Source organism: Indicator indicator, chromosome 4 (assembly GCF_027791375.1).
Source record: "Indicator indicator isolate 239-I01 chromosome 4, UM_Iind_1.1, whole genome shotgun sequence".
Classification (NCBI taxonomy): domain Eukaryota; kingdom Metazoa; phylum Chordata; class Aves; order Piciformes; family Indicatoridae; genus Indicator; species Indicator indicator.
Window position 1 is genome coordinate 14,192,811 of NC_072013.1, and position 21,554 is coordinate 14,214,364.

Consider the following 21,554-nt stretch of genomic DNA (forward strand, 5'->3'; position numbering starts at 1 on the left):
AGCTGGGGAGGGACTTTTGAGGGTGTCAGGGAGTGATAGGACTGGGGGGATGGAGCAAAACTAGAAGTGGGGAGATTCAGATTGGATGTTAGGAAGAAATTGTTCCCCATGAGGGTGGTGAGAGACTGGCAGAGGTTGCCCAGGGAGGTGGTGGAAGCCTCATCCCTGGATGTTTTTGCAGCCAGGCTGGATGTGGCTCTGAGCAACCTGATGAAGTGTGAGGTGTCCCTGCCCATGGCCGGGGGGTTGGAGCTGGATGATCCTTGAGGTCCCTTCCAGCCCTGCCAAATCTATGATTCTGTGACCTCCAGGGATGGTGACTCTACCACCTCCCTGGGCAGCACATCCCAATGGCCAATTACTCTTTCTGGGAAGAACTTCCTCCTCACCTCCAGCCTAAACCTCCCCTGGTGCAGCTTGAGACTGTGTCCTCTCCTTCTGCTGCTGGTTGCCTGGGAGCAGGTCCCAACCCCCACCTGGCTACAACCTCCCTTCAGGCAGTTGTAGAGAGCAATGAGGTCTGCCCTGAGCCTCCTCCTCTCCAGGCTAAACACCCCCAGCTCCCTCAGCCTCTCCTCACAGGGCTGTGCTCCAGACCCCTCCCCAGCCTCGTTGCCCTTCTCTGAACACATTCAAGTATTTCTCACAGCTACACTCTCCTTGTCCCGGCTTCCCACGGCTGCATATTCTTGGGTTCAAAGTCAGCAAGGTGGGAAACAGCAGCATTTAATTTCTCCCTCTGGACCATCTGAGTGATGATCATGACCACCTTCACAGAACACTTGCTTCTCTTCCAAGCATTGCCAACTGTCCTTCTCTGTTATAAACTCTGATTATGTACTTTGCTAAATCATCACCCCCTTTAGCTTAGGACTTTGGATGGAAAGAAACCTCCTGAGCAGATTGGAATGCACCTATGGAGTGATCTCTTCTCCAAGACCCAGAGAATTATGTTCCACTTACTGTGGCCCTCCCCAGTACACAGCAACTACAAAAATTCACATAGGGTTCTAGGAGGACACAAGACCTATCACCTGATTTCTGGTCAGGGACCTTCACAAATGAAGGAAGGTGCTCAGGGCATTTCCTACCGGGTCCTGGTCAGAGCTTGGACAGAACTAATCCTGCCCAGAGATTTGACTTCTCAGCTCAGGCTCTGCTCACTGAGGGCACTTGCTGAAGCTCAGGGCAGCTTTGCACAGCCAGGAGCTGCTTCTAGCAGGGAGAAGCTGATGAGGAGAGCTCCTGCCAAGGGCTGGGCTGCAGAAAGGCTCTGCCTGAGCCTTGCTCCTCTGCAGACCAAGGGCACTGCCACAGCTTGGGATGCAGGAAGGCAGAGGTGGCAGCTGTGGGGAGGAGCAGACAGAAGAGGTGACCCTGAACTGCCCACCAAGGGATTGCATCCATGGATGGCATCTTCAGGAGAAAGCTGAGGGATCACCAGGGTCAGGTCTCTTCTTCACTAGCTGATGTCCCTGGAGGACTCTCTTGATCCATGGCCCTATATTCCTAAATTCAACTCCATATTCCAGCTCCTGAATTGAGCCCCCATCTGCTCCTGATTCTGGTCTGGGACTTCCCCAGTGCCTGCCCCCAGCATCAGTGGTGCCAGTAGTGACATCATTGCCATCAGAGGTTGGGTTCCATGTTGGTTTGTGTCTCTTTGTCTCTGTGCCATTGGATCGTTCTCATTTCCATCCCAGCTGATTCAGTTTCTTTCCCAGCCCATCAGTCTCTATCCCTCCTTCCCTTTCTCTTCCCATTGGGAAGGCAGAGGGAGTCACAGAGAGCCTCTGGCACTTGTTTGGTGGCCAGCCCAGCCCTGATCTTTGACATACTGGCTTTCAGGATTACTGCTACTCAGGGTTTTCACAGAGTCCCAGCATGGTGGGGGGCTAGAAGGTACCTCTGGAGATCATCCAGTCCAGCCCCCCTGCTAAAGCAGGGCACCCACAGCAGCTTGCCCAGGACCACAATGTCCAGGTGGGCTTGAAACCTCTCCAGAGAAGGAGACTCCACAACCTGCTCCAGGGTTCCAGCACCCCCAAACCAAAGTTTTTTCTCAGACACTTTTCCCCTTTCTATGCAGAGGTGTGCCAAAAATATCTCCTCTGTTTCTCAAACACTAATTTCTTGTCCCCCTTTCAATTTTATATCAGCTGTGGGGTTTTTTTGTTGTAGGGTTTTGGGATGTTTTCTCCTGAACTCACAGGTTCATACTCTATAGGTGGAGTTTCCTCTTGCCCTGCCTGTGATTGACAACTCAGTATAATTCACCTCAGAGGACAGCTGACACTGGATCTCTCAGTTCACCATGAAGTATTTCTGTATTTTGGAGTCCTAAGCAACTTAGAAGCTGCTCAAACAGGATGATGATGAAAATCCTTGACCTTGCAGGTCTATTATCCCTTCCTATTTGACATTCAGTACATGGTTAAGTAAGGTGATCCAAGATGAAGACTGGCACAGACACAAAGCATGTACATGTGTGTCACTCACTGTCCCCTTCCCACTCTTAATGCCAGTTTCCAACACAAGCCTGCTCTGAAAGCCTGAAGTTTACATCCTCCCACAAGAAAAAAAGCTTGCAAACCACTTCAGCTCCTTGCTTAATCAACTGCTAAGCCAACACTCCCTCAACTATTAAGCCCTACTCCTTCTTCAGCAGAACACAGGTCTATGCCTCCCTCCCAATGCAGTCAGCAGATGGTGATGCTGCAGACAGGAACAAGGTACTTGTGGTCCTCATAGCCCAAGGACCTCCTGCAGCCTCCAAAAGAGAAAGAAAGGCTTCCAGAAGTTGGTGAAACTATTCCCTGTGCTCATTTCCTGCCCATTTTTTTCTCCCAGACATCATAAACTCATGGAATGGGTTTGGGTTGGAAAGGACCTTGAAAGCTCATCTAGTCCAACCCACACACACACACAAGCCAAATCCTGGGCTTTCAGGACATTAATCCAACAACCAAATCAAGTTTAATTGCTTTCCAGAGTGAAATCAAAGGCTGTAGCATAGAGAGGAGAAAGGATACAAGAAGATGCAGTTGATTGCCACAGTACCATAGTACATTAGAGGTTGGAAGGGACCTCCAGAGGTAATCCAGTCCAAGCCCCCCTGCCAGAGCAGGAGCACCCAGGGCAGTCTGCACAGGAATGCATCCAGGTGGGGTTGGAAAGGCTCCAGAGAAGGAGACTTCACAACCCCCCTGGGCAGCCTGCTCCAGGGCTCTGGCACCCTCACTGGAAAGAAGTTTCTCCTCATGTTGAGCTGAAACCTTCTCTGTTCCAGTTTGTCTCCATTATTCCTTGGCTTATTGCTGTGCACCACCCACAGGAGCCTGGCCCCCTCCACTTGCCCCCCAGCCCTCAGCTCTTGATAGACATTGATCAGATCCCTCTCAGCCTTCTCTTCTCCACACTAAACAGCCCCAGGGCTCTCAGGCTCTCTTCCCAGGGGAGATGCTCAAGTCCCCTAAGCATCCTCCTGCCTCTCCCTTGGACTCTCTCCAGCAGGTCTCTGTCTCTCTTGAACTGGGGAGCCCAAAACTGGACACAGGATTGCAGGTGAGGTCTCAGCAGGGTAGAGTAGAGGGGGAGAAAAACCTCCCTAGCCCTGCTGGCCACACTTTTCTTGATTAAGGAACTACAGATGGAAACTATAAAGAGCAATGAGAATTTGGGCTCTTCAACACTTGCTGGTTAGTGACAAACCCCAGAGCTTTTGACCTGGTTCTTTATTCCATCTCAGAAATATGTTTAGTTTGTGTCTTAAAATGAGACATCAACAAAAGGAACTGTAACACAAAGCCACATTACCTCAGCTGTCACTAAGAAAAGTTCTGCTTTTCAAATCCCTCCAGAAGCATAAGATGAGATTCTGACAGGAACCATGACACTTCCCCATCCTACCTCGTCTTCTTCCTCATTTATCTGTCAACTCAGGCCTTACATAAGGCTCTAATAACTCTCAAGCTTCCCTGAGAAGACACCACCACAAACTCTTCATTGTATTTATGGCATTATCAAGACCCAAGGCACTTCTTGGTTTGTGGATTGCATGAAGTTGGGGTCTTACCTCTCAGTGCATCCCTTCTGACATGCTCATAGCCCCTAGGAAATCCAAGGAGCTGACCAGACAAAGGATCAGAGAATCACAGAATGGTTTGGGCAGGAAGGGACCTTTAAAAAGGTCATCTAGTCCACCCCCTGTGCAGTCAGCAGAGACATCTGCAACTAGAGCAGGTTGCTCAGAGCCCCTGACAACATCACTTGAAATGGTTCCAGGGATGGGGCTTCTACCACCTCTCTGGGCAACCAGGGCCATGGTCTCACCAACCTCAGCATAAAACATTTCTTCCTTCTCTCTAGCCTGAATCTCCTTCTTCTAGTTTAAAACCATCACCCCTTATCCTGTCATGACACATCCTCCTATAAAGTCTATCCCCATATTTCTGATCAGCCTCTTGAAGCAGTGAAAGGCCACCAGAAGGTCTCCCTGAAGCCTTCTTTGTACTCCATGCTGAACAACCCCAACTCTCCCAGCCTGGCCTCACAGAAGAAGGGTTCCATGTAAGAGCAGACAGAGGAGCTGGAGGTACTGTGAGCAAAGCCAGAATGGGCACTTGCAAAACCAGCTGCTGCCTCTCCTCTGCCTTCACCTTTTCAGCAGACCTTCATCCCCTTTGTTTAAGAAATCCCTGCTGTCTTCCTTCCCAAACTTTACAGTTTTCATCAGGTCAGAAAGAAGAATATTACTATTAAAGAGAGAGAGCATAAGAGATGCTATCAACCTAAAATACTGAACTAAATACAGGTTTATACCACAAAAAGAACAGAATTCCAGCATGGTGAGGGTTGGAAGAGACCTCAGGAGATCATCCAGTCCTGCTATAGAGCAGGGGCACCCACAGCAGCTTGCCCAGGATCACACTGTACAGGTGGATTTGGAATCCCTCCAGCCAAGGAGATTCCACTACCTCTCTGGGCAGCCTTCTGCAGGGCTCCAGCACCCTCAGAGCAAAAGATTTTCTCTCATGTTTAGGTAGCAATTTATGTGGGAAAAAAAAAGACCAAAACAAAACAAACCACCAAACACCATACAGCCTTTCCCTAAAATTATTTGTTTCCTCTCATGACTTGCAGATGGCACATCCCTCTAATGTGTTCCTCTCCCCAAACCAGCAAGCATCTGGCACATTGACTGTTTAATTACACAACAGGCTTGTGCAGGAGGAAACATTTTCAAGCCAGGAAAAGCTTCTGCTCAACCTCTTGATTGTACCCAGCAGCATGAACTGCTCAGGGTCATGAAAGTTTTCAAGCAAAAGGAAAAAAAAAAAAAAAAACCAACCAGACAAAAAAACCCAAAACCTCACTATTAACAGCCACTGAGAAGATCACCCCTAAGTTTTTGTGTGCATCTGTGGAACTTTTGGTGCACACCCAGTTAAAGCAGACCTCAAATGTTACTCTACTGTACCATGTTCAGAAGCAGGTATTTAAGTAGCTCACCTGTAACTTTCCTGTCCTAAGCAAATGCTCCCAGGCAGACTGACACCCCCAAGCCCTCCCAAAATTCTTTCATCACCGACTGGTGCACTCCCTCTGCTGGCACAGCACAGATGTGGCACCTAGGCAGAGGCATTCTGGTAACACTCATCACAGAATCTCAGAACCTTAAGGCTAGGAAGGCACCTCCAGAGATCAGCCAGTCCAAGCCCCCTGCCACAGCAGGGGCACCCAGGGGCAGGTCACAGAGGAACACATCCAGGCAGAGAAGGAGACTCCACAACCTCTCTGGGCAGCCTGCCCCAGGGCTGCAGCACCCTCACAAAAAAGAGGGCTTGCCTCATGTGTTCAGATGGAACCTCCTGGGTTCCAGTTAGTGCCCATGTTCAGGTGAAACCTCCTGACTTCCAGTTTGTGCTCATTGCTCCTTGTCCTGGTGCTGGGCACCACTGAAAAAGAGTCTGGTCCCCATCCTCTTGTCCCCTGCCATAACCTCTGGGTTACTCTACAACAACAGAAAAATGAACCTAAGGTCCAACAGAAAAAAGTAATTCTTTCAGAAAATTAAATATTAATTGCTTACTGGTTTGGAATTAAGACAAGAAGAATAAGTGTTGGTAACAAGGTGCTTACCTTACAAACAGACATGATGTTTATGTTGATCATCTGGTCAATTGTCTGCAAGAAAATGAAATTTCAAGGGTTATTTATCAGGATTTACCTATACCTTTTGGGCTTAAGTGCCAGGAAAAACTCAGCCTGGCACTAAGACAACCACCTTGACTCCTCCTCTTACTGCTTAAGTACCAGGAACAGTGACAGAGCTTCAAAGCAAAGTCTGTGAACTGCTCTGGGCTAAGTTCTATCTCTGATGAGGGACCCACACTAAGGACAGCACAGATGTATCACAAAGACACTGGATTTCCTAACACTATTTGGAGTATTTAAACCTGGATAAATTCTGATCCTTCAGGAATATTTAATTGAATGCCTGTATTTTGCTCTTCAGTTTGTAACTCGTTTAACGAGTTTATTCATCATGTGGGTTTGTTTGTTTTTTTTTTTTTTTTTTTTTGCTAGATATTAAAGCTTAAAGGTGAAGAAAAATCCCATCACATTTATCAACATTTTAGCAGAAAGCAGGGGGTTTGGAAATGAACTCATGATGGAAACGGTCCATCACCAGAAAAAAAACACAAAACCACAGTGGACCCAGGGATCTACAGGGGGTATGGAAAGAACCTCATGCAGTGAGAAATGGTTCATCATCAAAAACCACAAAAGCACAGAGGATCCAGTGAGCTACAGAGGGTATGGAAAGAACCTCATGCAGTGAAATGGTTCATCATCAGAAAACACAAAACCACCATGGATCCAGTGAGCTACAAGGGTTTGGAAATAACTTCATGTAGTGAAAAGGTTCATCATCAGAAAAAAAAAAAAAAAACAACACAGTGGACCCAGTGAGCTAGAAGGGTTTGGAAACAACTTCATGCAGTGAAATGGTTCAACCTCATGCAGTGAAATGGTTCATCAACAGAGTTTTCAGTGTACACAATGCAACCAAGTTTGTCCTTACATCACAAGCTCCCTAAAATGGTCATATTTCTGTTTCACAACAACGATATGCAGCTTCTCTCCATGAACTTGCTTCCTCCCTTCCCTTTAGTCATTTCAAAACCCCCTCCATAAGCTAAAGCTGGCAGTGAACAACCAGATGAGATCATGGACAGGGATGGAATTCAGATAGCGACTGCCTGAAACAGAAATATAAAACGAAGAGGCAGGGAAGAGCAGGTAAAAAAAACCACCCAAAAAGATAAAGCCAAGACTGCCCTCACCTGCACTGTGTTATATTGGTTGTGTAAAGCCCTCAGGCTTTTGGAACCCTCATTCTAACCAGCAAACCCTGTTGTGTGGGTACATTAAACACACCTAAACACTTTTCCCATCTTCATTAAGTATTTAGTGCTGACAATGAGGACACAACAAGTTACCAGATAAAGCACTTACCTTATCCAGGTCTGGAACATCAAGAAAATATTCAGGATAGCCATAGGATATTCCCACATTGTTGACTGAAAGGAAAAGCACATTTTAGTTAGATCAATTTGGATGCCACCTCATTTCTCATCTTCTGATTAAGGACAGTTTTCAAGCCATACTCTTATAATGGGGATTTAAAATATTAACCCCTTCAGCCAAGTTTCTTTAACTGGTGTAATACTCAGGGGTGGAAGGGGAGAATACACAAAATATTTTAAATGTGTAAATGTTGATTCTGAAGTGGTTAAAAGCTGACAGATTGGGCACATCTTATCCATCTCTGTAGAGACAGAATTGTTGTGGTTGGAAAAGACCTTTCTAACATCATCGAGTCCAACCATCCACCCAACACCACCATGACCATTAAACCATGTACCCCAGTGCCATGTCCACACTTTTCTTGAATACCTCCAGGGATGGAGACTTCACCACCTTCCTGGGCAGCCTGTTCCTCATCTCCAACCTAAACCTCCCTGGCACAATTTCAGGCTATTTTCTGTTGTACTCTCACCTGATACTAGGGAGAAGAGACCAACCCCACCTCACTGTAAGCTCCTTTCAGGATGTGGTAGAGAGCAATGAGGCTCCTCACAGCCTCTTCTCCCTCTTTCAGAGCTGCCAGTAAACACCTTGCCAGCGTATGGGCAGCACTGCTGCAGCACCAAGCTCTACAACCCTGCAGAAATCAGGTGTGAAACCAAAGAGCAGACCTCGGTGCCTGGCAGGACATGACACGAAACTAACGTTTCTTTTGGGGTTTGATAAATAAAGTGCAAAAATAAGATACAAAAAACCCTACAAACAAGCAGAAAACAAACAAACAAACAAACAAACAAAAAAAAAACCCAAACAAACAACCACCACCAAATAATCTTCTGGTAAGTCTTCCCCATATTCCTCCAGTCCAGTCACTCCCTTCCCTGGGTGTATGGAAGACTGCAAGTCACCAGTGGCTTCGGGACAAGCCCCACGACTCTGTTGCTCAGCACCGACAGAGGAAAGCAACAAGCTTCAGGGAAGTGGAGGAGGCTGCGAGCCCGACCCGCCCGCCCGAAGGCTGCGAGGGGCCCAGCAAGGCCAGCGGAGCGGCCTAGGCGGCGGCTGGCAAGGGAAGAAGCCCAGAAGAGCCTGCCGTGCCGTGGGGAGGGCAGAGGAGAAGAGAGGAGCGGAGCGGAGGAGCCTGTCCCGCCCAGAGGAGAGGAGCGGAGCGGCTCGGAGGCGCCTGGCTCGACCCGCCTGGCCCGCCGAGAGGAGAAGAGAGGAATGACCCAGAGGGGTCTGGTCCCATAGTGGGGACAGGAGCGGCCCGGAGAGGTCTGTCCCATCGAGGGGAGAGGAGAGGAATGACCCAGAGGGGTCTGGTCCCATAGTGGGGACAGGAGCGGCCCGGAGAGGTCTGTCCCATCGAGGGGACAGGAGCTGCTCGGAGGAGCCCGTCCCACCGAGGGGAGAGGAGAGGAATGACCCAGAGGGGTCTGGTCCCATCGAGGGGTCTGGTCCCATCGAGGGGACAGGAGCGGCCCGGAGAGGTCTGTCCCATCGAGGGGAGAGGAGCTGCTCGGAGGAGCCCGTCCCGCCGAGGGGAGAGGAGCTGCTCGGAGGGGAGGGGTCTGGCCCGGCGCGGCAGTGGGGAAAGGAGCAGCCCGGGCCGCCGGTCGGTCGGTAGATGGCAGCAGGAGCCCGGTGCTCGGCGGCTCGGTGCGGGAGGGAGCCCTGGCGAGGCTGGCTCCCCGCAGCACGGAGCCGGTGCTAGAAGGAGATGCTGCTCTGCTCCCAGGCACCGGGCACAGGGAGCTCCACCTGCGCTCCTCTGCCACCAACCCCACCTCGGCAAAAATCTTTCCCCCTTGTCGGCGGGGAAAATGAAGCGGGGAGAACGAATTAATCACTTAAACCTCCTGTTTTTTGAAGAAGGTTTTGTTTCTCAGCCATAAAACCCATCCTCAAATCCCAACACAAGTTAAGGGAAAACTTCCAAACCCGTCAGAAAACGGCCTCAAACTTGATAAAGCATCTTGAGACGGAGGCAAAAAAAAACAAAACCAAACCCCAAACAATAAAATAAAAGGCAAGCAAATGGGATCTCCGTTTCCTAAGTGTCTGTTGTTCATCTTACGCAAGTGAATCGTGTGACATTTGGTTGCTGTGGCAACATTTTACATTTATATAGTGTCTTACACCCCAGAGAATCCCAAAAGTGCAGCTCAGCCTCACTGCACACCTTCAGGGCAGGAGTCTGTCTCCACTGGGGTAAAAAAAAAAAAAAAAAACAAAACAAAACACAAACCCCAAAATCACACCCTCAGAGGATCCTTGATGCCTTTAAATAAACCCAATCAAGTAGCCCCTACACCTGTGCCTAAAAGTCGCTTTAGCACCCAGCCTGAAAGGTATTTTGCTATCAATGGAGATGGAGGAACAGGCAGGAGAGAATTGAGCCAAGTGCAGCAACTTCATGCAAGAGATTCCCTCGAACCGACAGGTCCTTTAAGTCCAGATCTTCGTGTATTTATGGAAGCAGTTCATTAGTCATGTTATGTGCTTGCAGCTTGCTTTTTTTTTTTTTTTTTTTTTTTTTTTTTTTTTTTTACTTTTAGATAACCTTTAAAAATGCAGGAATGGAGGGGAACGGGGAGCTGGCAAATCCCCAGCAGACATTTGCTACATTTAATAAGTTTTAAAGTGCCAGAGCAAGCCAGATTTTCTTTCTTTTCATCCTACAAAAAACTTTTTTTTTTTTTTTTTAAAGTCTCTCTCTCTGGAAAGGATTCTGGCTATGAGCTGTGGTTTAGGATCAACTTTGGTTATTCTTTTCCAAATGTAGAATCTTTCTATGACTCAAAGGGACTATCAGAATACTCCCAGCCCTTCCTCCAGGCTGGGTCTCAGGTATGTTACCCTTCCACTTTCAGCAATCAGATTATATTTTGCAGCATCTTGGACATGAAAAGAAAACAAACAGAAAAAGGCATTTTCAGTTTGCACAGAACTGGAGAAGACCTCTACGATCCTCAAGTCCAACCTTTAGGCACATTTTAACTAGAGAAAAAAAGAAGGCAAAACAGTCTGGATAACAACAAGGTAAGAGACTGTCCAGCTCAAAACTCCTTGGGAGAATTCCCAGTGATTTGGAGAAGCAAACCAAGCAAGAGGGAGAGTTCCCACCTCTGCTTGTTTAACATATTGCTGTAGCTAGCACATGTTGGAAGTCACTGACAGACGCTGTTTTGAACACACAGCAAAACATTATGCAAACTCTTTTAGCCTTCCTACGTGGGTGAGAAGCAGCTTCCAAATAAGAAGTTTACAAGGATTTCAATCTGTAAGTACTTTAGCCAGACTCTCTGCAATTATAGCACCAGAAGCTCAAATCTGCAGCAGTACACATGGAGACTTCTGTGGCTCCTAAGTTTAAACACCAAACAATAGGCATCCGTCACTGGCTGTGCTACCAACATTTCTCACACCTCTTCTACATGAGACCCCAAAAAAGAGCATTTAGTGAAACCTGAGACTTCACCCCTGTCATATTAACACTTCTCAAAAGGAAAAAGCTTTTTTTCACTGTGTGAGGGTGTGAGAGCACTGGAGCAGGCTGCCCAGAGCAGTTGTGGCATCTCCTTCTCTGGAGACATTCAAAACCTGCCTGGACTGCATTCCTGTGTGATCCTGCTCCAGCAGGGGTGGGTTGGACTAGATGATCATTCAAGATCCCTTCCAACCCTAGCATTCTTTGATTCTCATACTTACTGTTCCAGATGAGACAAAGAACACTTAATGGAACCTGAGACCTCATCCCTTATGGCTGCTCTTAGGCTGGACAAGGCCTTGAGCAACTTGATCTAGTGGAAGGTGTCCCTGCCTTCCAGGAAGGGAGGGAGGAGGGCTGGACCTAGGCAGGGAAGGAGGGCTGGACCTAGGTGATCTTTAAGGTCCCTTCCAGACCAAACCATTCTATGATTCCATGATTTTGAACCCATGTTTTCCCCTCACAACAGACAAGAAAAAAAAAAAAAACAAAACAGATCAGCAAAAGCAGTATTCTGGATTGCAACAAATTAATTAAAAAAAATTACAATTTAAGGCAATTAATTTCATTCTTTACTGCCTTAAAAAAATATCAAATAAAGATAGAGCCTTTCTGGAGTAGGCATAGAATGGTTTGGGTTGGAAGGGACCTCCAAAGCTCATCCAGTCTGACCTCCCTGCACTCAGCAGAGACAGCCCCAACTAACTAGCTCAGGTTGCCCAGGGCCTCATTGAGCTTCACCTTGAATATCTCAAGGGATGGAGCTTCAACCACCTCCTCTGTGTTGAAACATTCCATTGGCAAGTGGTTTCTATGAACAGAGCTAGAACTGGGGGAAAGAAAACAACCCAGGCAGCATGTCACCTGATGACATAGAGCATGAGATTTCCTAAAACTCTGAGTGCTAAGTCAGAAAAAAGACTTCTGCAAACCTTGCACTGGCTGCAAGGAGGGGGCTCAGCTAGCAAACAAACAACTCCAGAGCATTTGGTTGCTATTTTTACCCTGGTTTTAGTCAGGGTGCTCACGTAAATGAAAAGCAAGAGCTAGGCTGTGCCTGAGGAATGTGCTCCTTTCCCTGTAATCAGCTTAGGCAAAAACTGGAGACACCTTTGCTGCTTTAAGCACCCACTTTGAGTAGAGCCAGGCTGTTGTGACTTGGTTCACCATCACCCTCTCACAAGCTACGAAATAACAGTACCCAGTCCACTTTGGATACATCCCTCACCCAGTAAGAAGGTCCCAGGCTCACAGGATGTTAGGGGTTGGAAGGGATCTGTGGAGATCATCAAGTTCAACCCCCCTGCGAAAGCAGGACCAGAGAATCCAGCACAGGTCACACAGGAATGCATCCAGACGGGGCTTGAAAATCTCCAGAGGAGGCTCCACAACCTCTCTGGGCAGCCTGTTCCAGTGCTTTGTGACCCTCACAGTGAAGAAGTTCCTCCTCATGTTGAGGTGGAACCTCCTGTACTGTAATTTATATCCACTGCCCCTTGTCCTATCCCAGAGTGCAACTGAGCAGAGCCTTTCCTTTCCTCTTGACACCCAGCCCTCAGATATTTATAAACATTTAATAAAATCCCCTCTCAGTCTTCTCTTCTCCAGACTAAGGTGTTTTGAGACATTTGAGTGTTACTCCATCCTGCATTGATCTCTCTGTGGCAGGCAGCTTGCAAGTCTCACATTCCTTGAGCTGATTTTACCAGGACAGGTTACAGTGGGTGCTCATTTTTAATAGCTCAACATCTGGGGAATTTATTCCCTTCAAAAATAAGGAAGCATCTTTTGTCACAACCACTCTTACCCCAAACACCTTCTTGGCACTTGGGGTTACTTCCAACTGAGCTGAATTTTTAGAGCACTTAAATACTGGAAGTAATGGGAGTTGTACAGACCCCAAACTGTGATATTTATTAGAGAACAGTTTGAGCTTTATCCTTTTTATGTTATTTCTTGAGCTGAGTTTTCAATAGACACTGTTTCCTCAGGCATTATGTGCAGACATCATGCAAGATTTACCTATTAGCAATATTCATGTCAGCATGTGGATAACAAATCTGAGTTCTGGCTCCAATTACTGTACTTTAGGTGAGCAAGGTGAGTTTTGCAGTGAGAAATACTTCATCAGATGATAGCAGATGTCTGAGCAGCTCTGTAATTTCACACCTTATGTTTAGCCATCACAGGTGAAGGTGGTGAGAGAGTGGAATGTCCTGGATGTGGATGCCCCCTCCCTGGAGGTGTTCAAGGCCAGGTTGGATGAGGCATTGAGCAACCTGGACTAGTGGCAGGGGATGGAACTGGATGATCTTTAAGGTCCCTTCCAACCCAACCCCATTCTATAATTCTATGAAAGCAGCAGAAAACTGCTAAGCAACTGCCTTTACCCCACTGTGCAGTAACAGAGTCAGGTTTTTACGACTCAGGTAAGTGGCTGTTAGGTTTTTAAACTCTCCCTTCAAGACCTTTGGAAATCACCTCAGTTTTGCATTCAACAAAGAAACTGCATGGATCACCTCGTGCCCTCTCCACACCAGCTCCATACACTCCTGTGGCATCGCATCCTCAAGCACATCACATAGCTCCCACCTCAGCTTACCACCACCACCAGAACACACCCAAACCTGGGCAAAGCAGGAGCCAGTTCCTCAATGCTGCATCACAATGATTCAATTTCAACTGCTCTGTAATTAAAAGTTAATGGTTTTCCCACAGGGCTCTACTCTGCTAAACTGGATCTAAGTGTCTGGAGCTTGCTCAAGGTTCTGAGACAGCATTAGGTCATAAACTAAAGAGCCTTTAGCAATCACAGGACAACACATTGAAAGCAGTCATCACGATTCCTAGAGCGCAGGCACACACAAGCTCTATCCTGCGTGGGGCCATCAATGACAACAACAACAAAAACCTCACATTGAGCTAAAAAAAACCCAAAACTGAGCATGCAGCAAGATGGCTTTAGCCAGGCCAAGTGTTCACCTTTGTGAATTGCTTCTGATAAACTTCAAGCTGGGCAAAAGTTGATGGACCATGAGAAAAAGGTCTAGAAAGATCAGCTACCAACCTAACACACCGATCTCCAGGCCTTCCAGTCCTGCTTTGATTCTGCTGTAAATGTCTCCTCTCTCCCCAAAGTCTGCCACGATCACTTTGGTCTCCACTTTGTACTTCTCCCCTAGAAAACAAAACCAAAATCCAAGTTTTTTGATGGTTTCAAAGAGCTGAATTATCATTCCAGACATTAAAGACAGATCAGTCATGGAATCATAGGTTCTATGGGTCAAGGAAAATAGTTGAATTATCAGTCAGAAGCTAAGAATACTTCAGTTATTAGTTTACAAAACATTAAGTAGCTGATGTTACACCTTAAGATTTCCACCTTTGTGAGAGGAATCCCTGAATTTTCAACTTAACTTGCACCAGAAGGTTGTGGTATTAAGCTGCTTGGTTGTGGTATTAAGCTGCTTCTGGTGAGAACAAACTCTCAAGTGATTGAAAACATTTTGTTTAGCCTGGAGAAGAGCAGCCCCAGAGGGGATCTGATCAATGCTCAGCAAGAGATAAAGGGTGGGGAGCAAGAAAATGGGGCCAGATTCTTGTCAGTGCTGCCCAGCAACAGGACAAGGGGCAAGGGGAACCAACTGGAACCCAGGAGGTTCCATCTGAACATCAGGAGAGACAGTGAGGGTGCTGGAGCCCTGGAGCAGGCTGCCCAGGGAGGTTGTGGAGTCTCCTTCTCTGAAGAGATTCCAAACACCCCCTGGCCATTGTGATCCTGGGCAAAGGTGCTGTGGGTGCCCTGCTGTAGCAGGAGGGTTAGACTGGATGATCTCCAGAAGTCCCTCCCAACACCTCCCATCCCATGCTGTGGGGTACGCAAAACAATTCCTTGTTGCCCTCTTTTTCCCTGGCACCTTCTCACTCCTGGTGCCAGAAAACTATTTTGAATATTTAGCATTTGCAACATAAAAAAAAAAACCAAGAAGGGAACACGTGGGGGAAGAAGAGGAGCAGAGCTTCAAGTTTAATCATGCCAAAACCATTCTGACGTGCTGTCATCTCCATCCTCAACAGCAAAGCTACACCGAGCCAACTGCATTTTGAAGTAGGAAGCCAGCTTTTAAAAATACTTCGTGCAAGAAGCAAATTCTGCTTCCAGGATGCTAAATTCACAGATTCACAGCTTAATTACAACCAACTCAAACCAGCACAAAGTCCCCTCAGACTTCAAAGGAGCAGAAGGGCAGCTCAGCATCGAAGCGTATCTGTTGTGGCAGGGTGGGAGGTGAGCGCGGCACTCCTCAGGGCACCTCTAGGCAGCCCAAGGAGGATTTCACAGCACTTTGCCCCCTTGCTTTTCCCCCACAACCCCCTGAGCCATTCATAAAAACCAGTGCAAGGAGAAAGAATCATTCACAAAAAAAGATCAGAAGCAGCCTGATTCCCATGATGCTCCTTCCCATTCAAGGCAAAGCCGCGACTCCCATGATCCCGCCATCCATTCATGCAGAATCATGAATCCGCTGTGAACTCGCTGCCTCCCTTCCCCCCCCTTTAATGGCAGAGGAAATTAGTTCTCCTCTTTTTTTTTTTTTATCTCCCACCCCCCAACCTCTCCCCCTCCTCCTTCTCCTCATCTCTCCTGAACAGCTGCATTGTTTCCAAATCCCCCCGAGAGATGTTGCTATGTCAAACCACGACGTAAATAGCATTAAGCCCCTACTGCAGCAGCCAGCCTTGTGATCGCGTCAGAAGAAAATCAAGTTCAACGTGGAGAGGAGAGGAGAGGGAGGGAGGAGGGGGTTTGAGTTGAAACAGTCTATTTTTGGCCACAGCTGCTCTAATATTTAACATCCACACTCGAGTTCTTACAGGACAGCGAATTAAAGGCAGCCTTAGAGGCATAACTAATACGCGTGAGCGGGCTGGGCGGGCAGAGCCCGGGTTGCACACTGCCACACACGTGCTGGGTTTGAGGCATTTTGGGGCTTTTTTTTTTTTTTTTTTTTAGAGGGGGAAGAGGGGAGGGACCCACACACAAATCTGCAGATTTCTCCTTGCCACACAGATGCCTGGGGAAATGGGAGTTGGTGTAAAGATCCAAACTCCATCCTGACAGCTATGCTCAGGCACTTTTAGAACCCAGCGCTCCTCATGGAATCATAGAATCGTTAGGGTTGGAAGGGACCTCAAGGCTCAGCCAGTTCCAACCCCCCTGCCATGGTGGTCAGGGACACCTCACACTACAGCAGGTTGCTCACAGCCACATCCAGCCTGGCTGCAAAAACCTCCAGGGATGAGGCTTCCACCACCTCCCTGGGAAACCTCTGCCAGTCTCTCACCACCCTCATGGGAAACAACTTCTTCCTCACATCCAGTCTGAATCTCCCCACTTCTACTTTTGCTCCATTCCCCCCAGTCCTATCACTCCTTGACACCCTCAAAAGTCCCTCCCCAGCTTTCTTGGAACCCCTTTCAGATCCTGGAAGGCCACAGGAAGGTCTCCTGGGAGCCTTCTCTTCTCCAGACTGAACCATCTCAACTCTCTCAGTCTCTCCTCACAGCAGAGGAGCTCCAGCCCTCTGCTCATCCTCATGGCCCTTCTCTGGACACCTGCCAGCACCTCCAGATCCTTCCTGGAACAGAGGCTCCAGAACTGGACCCAGAGCTCCAGGTGGGGTCTGAGCAGAGTGGAGCAGAGGGGGAGAATCCCCTCCCTGGCCCTGCTGGCCACACTTCTCTTGCTGCAGCCCAGGCTCTGCTTGGCTCTCTGGGCTGCAAGTGCTCACTGCTGGCTCCTGGTGAGCTTCTCCTCCACCAGCAGCCCCAAGGCCTTTTCTTCAGGGCTGCTCTGAAGCCAGTCCCTGCCCTTCATTAAGGCTGTTAGCAATCGATCCCTCAAAGCCTTCTGAAATCACCACAGGGATGCAGAAAGGACAAGGACAGGGAGGAAAAAAAAAAATAACAAACCAAGAAGATAAACCCTAATACTATAAAGAGATACAAACCACAAAGCCCTCACATCACTGTTCATATAAAACCCTCCTTGAAGGGTTTTTACCCTTCAGAGCAGTGAAAACACAAGAGATCCCAAGTCTAAACATGACAGCTACCAGTTTATCATGTATTATAAAATGGTTTGGAGTTTGGAAGGAACCACAAGGATAATCCAGTTCCAACTCCCCTGCCAGGGACACCTCACACCAGACCAGGTTTCTCAAGACCTGGAAGCCTTAGCAGAGAGCTGTCACATTTCATAGAATCATTAAGATTGGGCAAGATCTTTAAGGGCATCGAGTCCAACCATAACCCAACTGCCACCACCACTAAACTATATCCTGAAGCACCACATCTACAGACTTCTTGAACACCTCCAGAGATGCTGACTTACCCCAGCAGATGCCACTTGCTGCCCAAACCCTTCCTCTCAATTTCACAGAATCATTGTGGTTGGAAGGGACCTCCAGAGCTCATCCAGTCCAACCCCCCTGCCAGAGCAGGAGCACCTAGAGCAGATCACACAGGAACACAGCCAGGTGAGTTTGGAATATCTCCAGGGAAGGAGATTCCACAACCTCCCTGGGCAGCCTCTTCCAGGCTTCTGTCACCCTCACAGGGAAAAGGTTTTCCCTCCTGTTTCCATGGAACTTCCTCTGTCTCAGCTTCCACCACTGCCCCTTATACTGGCATTGGGCATCACCCAGCAGAGCCTGGCTCCAGCCTCTGGGCACTCCCCCTGCACATCTTCATCACCAGCAATGAGGTCACCCTCAGGCTCCTCCTCTCCAAGCTACAGAGCCCTCAGCTCCCTCAGGCTCTCCTCCTAAGGAAGATCTTCCACTCCCTTCAGCATCTTTGTGGCTCTGTGCTGGACTCTCTCAAGCAGTTCCCTGAGGTCCTTCTTGAACTGAGGGGCCCAGAACTGGACACAATACTCCAGATGAGACCACACTGAAAAAGTCTTCTGAGGTCTTGGACAACTTTTAATTCATCTGCTAAACTTTGTTGCTCAAACTGAGCAGCAAGTTCAGAGCACCTGCCCTCCCTCCAGCATCACTGCAGCCAGGACCATGTGCACACACACAAAAATCCCAGATCCAGGTCAGCTGGCACCAAGCATTCCAAAGCATTCCACCAGCATCTCAGTGCTGTCCTTGTGATGGTGGTTATGCAACTGGCAGTTTGTGCATAGATACCACTCCTAGCACAAGCACATCCTAGGAGCACAGGACAGGCTTCTTCTGAAACACAATGACCATGCCAGTGCTGTGTGTGACTGCATCTGCAGGGCTTTGAAAAACTCGCTCCAAACCTCATGGTTTTCCTGATGAAAACAGGAAAATGGCTGGACTGGAATGAATTTGTAGCTCGAAGAGGCCAGTAGAGAACACACTGTGACAGTTGTTAGCTTCTGGAGCCCTCAACACAGGAAGGACTTGGATATCAGGTAGTGATAGAACTAGGGGGAACGGGACAAAGCTGGAAGTGGGGAGATTCAGACAGGATGTGAGGAAGAAGTTCTTCCCCATGAGAGTGGTGAGAACCTGGAATGGGTTGTCCAGGAAGGTGGGTGAGGCTCCATCCCTGGAGGGGTTTAAGGCCAGGCTGGATGAGGCTCTGGCCAGCCTGATCTAGTGTGAGGTGTCCCTGCCCATGGCAGGGGGGGTTGGAACTGGCTGATCCTTGTGGTCCCTTCCAACCCTGACTGATTCTATGGGTCTATCTGATGGAGCAGGTCCAGACAAGGGCCAAGAAAACCATCAGGGGGTTGGAGCAGCTCTGCTAGGAGGACAGGCTGAGGGAGCTGGGGGTGTTCAGCCTGGAGAAGAGAAGGCTCCAGGCAGACCTAAGAGCAGCCTGCCAGGACCTGAAGGGGGCTACAGGAAGGCTGCAGAGAGACTGTTTGCAAAGGGCTGCAGGGACAGGACAAGGGACAATGGCTTCAAACTAGAGCAGAGCAGATTGAGATTGGATGTGAGGAACCAGTTCTGCACCATGAGGGTGCTGGAACACTGCAACAGGCTGCCCAGGGAGGTAGCTGAGGCTACATCCACAGAGATATTCAAGCTCAGTTTGACAGGGCTCTGAGCAGCCTGATCTAGTTGGGGATGTCCCTGCTGACTGCAGGGGGGTTGGACTGGATGAGCTTTGGAGGTCCCTTCCAACTCAAACCAGTCTGTGATCACAGGTGGATTTCTTGTGAGTTGTGGTTCTACTGTGCTCTTACTGGTCAGCATGAGACCTGAGGAAACTTTCTACATGCTGATTCCCTGTACAAAGATCTCATTTACATTGCTGCTTGGAATATTTGATTTTCACACTTGAAATACTCCTTTCTTTCAGCATTACAGCCATTTACTAGACCCTTACTGAAGAAAGAATCCCTAATACAGGTTCTTAAAGGAACAGCTCACTGCTTAGGACTACGTAATGGAAGACCTTAGAGCTCCCAATTCTGATCCAAGCAGGTTATCCAAACAAAACCAAAAACAAAAGGGGAGAGGAGAAGGACAAAGCTACCCACAATAAATTTCTATACTTGGTAACACAAGGAGTAACCTAGGAACCTCAACAACTGTGAGTTTCAAGGATTCCTACATCAGGGTCAGGGCAATCCCAAGAACCAGTATAGGCTGGGCAGGGACTGGCTTGAGAGCAGCCCTGAAGAAAAGGGACTTGAGGGTGCTGGTGGAGGAGAAGCTCACCAGGAGCCAGCAGTGAGCACTTGCAGCCCAGAGAGCCAAGCAGAGCCTGGGCTGCAGCAAGAGAAGTGTGGCCAGCAGGGCCAGGGAGGGGATTCTCCCCCTCTGCTCCACTCTGCTCAGACCCCACCTGGAGCTCTGGGTCCAGTTCTGGAGCCTCTGTTCCAGGAAGGATCTGGAGGTGCTGGAAGGTGTCCAGAGAAGGGCCATGAGGATGAGCAGAGGGCTGGAGCTGCTCTGCTCTGGAGACAGACTGAGAGAGTTGGGGTTGTGCAGTCTGGAGAAGAGAAGGCTCCCAGGAGACCTTCTTGTGGCCTTCCAGGATCTGAAGGGGGCTACATGAAAGCTGGGGAGGGACTTTTGAGGGTGTCAGGGAGTGATAGGACTGAGGGGAATGGAGCAAAAGTAGAAGTGGGGAGATTCAGATTGGATGTTAGGAAGAAGTTCTTCCCCATGAGGGTGGTGAGAGACTGGCAGAGGTTGCCCAGGGAGGTGGTGGAAGTTTCATCCCTGGAGATTTTTGCAGCCAGGCTGGATGTGGCTGTGAGCAACCTGCTGTAGTCTATGATTCTCAGAATCCCAACATGGTGAGGTCTTGGGAAGGGATGACCTCTAGAGATTTAGTCCAACCCTCTTGCTAAAGCATCTTGCCCAGGATCTCAGTGTCCAGGCAGTTTTAGACTCTCTCCAGACAAGGAGACTCCACAACGTCTCTGGGCAGCCTGCTCCAGGGCTCCAGCACTCTCACAACAAAGAAGCTTCTCCTCATGTTCAGATGGAACCTCCTGGGTTCCCATTTGTGTCTGTGACAGCAATGGCACCACTGACAAGACTCTGGCCTCAGCCTCTTGCCCCCCACAGATCCTTTATCTCTTGCTGAGCATTGCTCAGCTCCCCTCTGGGGCTGCTCTTCTCCAGGCTCAACAGCCCCAGGGCTCTCAGCCTCACAGAGATGCTCCAGGCCCTTCAGCATGTCTGTAGCTCTCCAACCATCCTTGTGGCTGAAGCTCACAAAAATCAAACTTGCTTCAAGCATCAGATGAAGTTAACAGCTACGTAGTTTATCATGTTACGATGGTTTTAGACAGCTCCTCTGGGGCTAGGGGGACTTTTGGTCTGACCTGGTAAACTGTTCTTACAGAAGCCCAACAGTTTTAGAAGTTCTCATTTCAGAACGCAGCCACATTGTTCTCAGGAGTTCAAAGTGAACCTCTGCTAGGCCTTTATCACTGACAGTGATGGTAGAGCAGTGGCTGTGGTTTGATTCCAGTCAAGCATTTGACACTGCCTGCCACAGCATCCTCCCAGCTGAACTGAGGCAGTGTGGTCTGGAGGATCAGGGAGTGAGGTGGATGGGAACTGGTGGAAGGAAAGAAGTCAGAGTTTGGTCAATGGGATGGAGTCTAGCTGGAGGCCTGTGTCTAGTGGAGTCCCTCAGGGGTCAGGACTGGGACCAGAGCTGTTCAATCTATTCATCAATGACCTGGGTGAGGGCACAGAGGGCACTGCCAGCAAGATTGCTGCTGGCACCAAACTGGGTGGAGTGGCTGCCACAGGAGGGTTGTGCTGCCATTCAGCCTGACTGAGACAGGCTGAGAGCTGGGCAGGGAGAAATGGAAGAAAATTCAACAAGGGCAAGGGGAGAGGCTTGCACCTGGGAAAGAACAACCTCATGGAGCAGGAGAGGTTGGGGACTGAGCTGCTGGAGAGCAGGGAAGGGGAAAAGGCCCTGGGGGTGCTGGTGGATGGGAGGTTGCCCATGAGCC

The 21,554-nt window shown here is 48.7% G+C and overlaps 1 protein-coding gene across 1 annotated transcript in view; it reads right to left on the reverse strand.

Annotated features, from left to right (window-relative positions):
* Positions 1–21,554, reverse strand: part of HSD17B12 (hydroxysteroid 17-beta dehydrogenase 12) — a 98,820-nt gene that overhangs the window by 27,442 nt on the left and 49,824 nt on the right. The window contains 3 exon segments of the mRNA XM_054400273.1: positions 6,142–6,186; positions 7,522–7,586; positions 14,151–14,261. Coding sequence (XP_054256248.1) covers positions 6,142–6,186; positions 7,522–7,586; positions 14,151–14,261 — 221 coding nt within the window.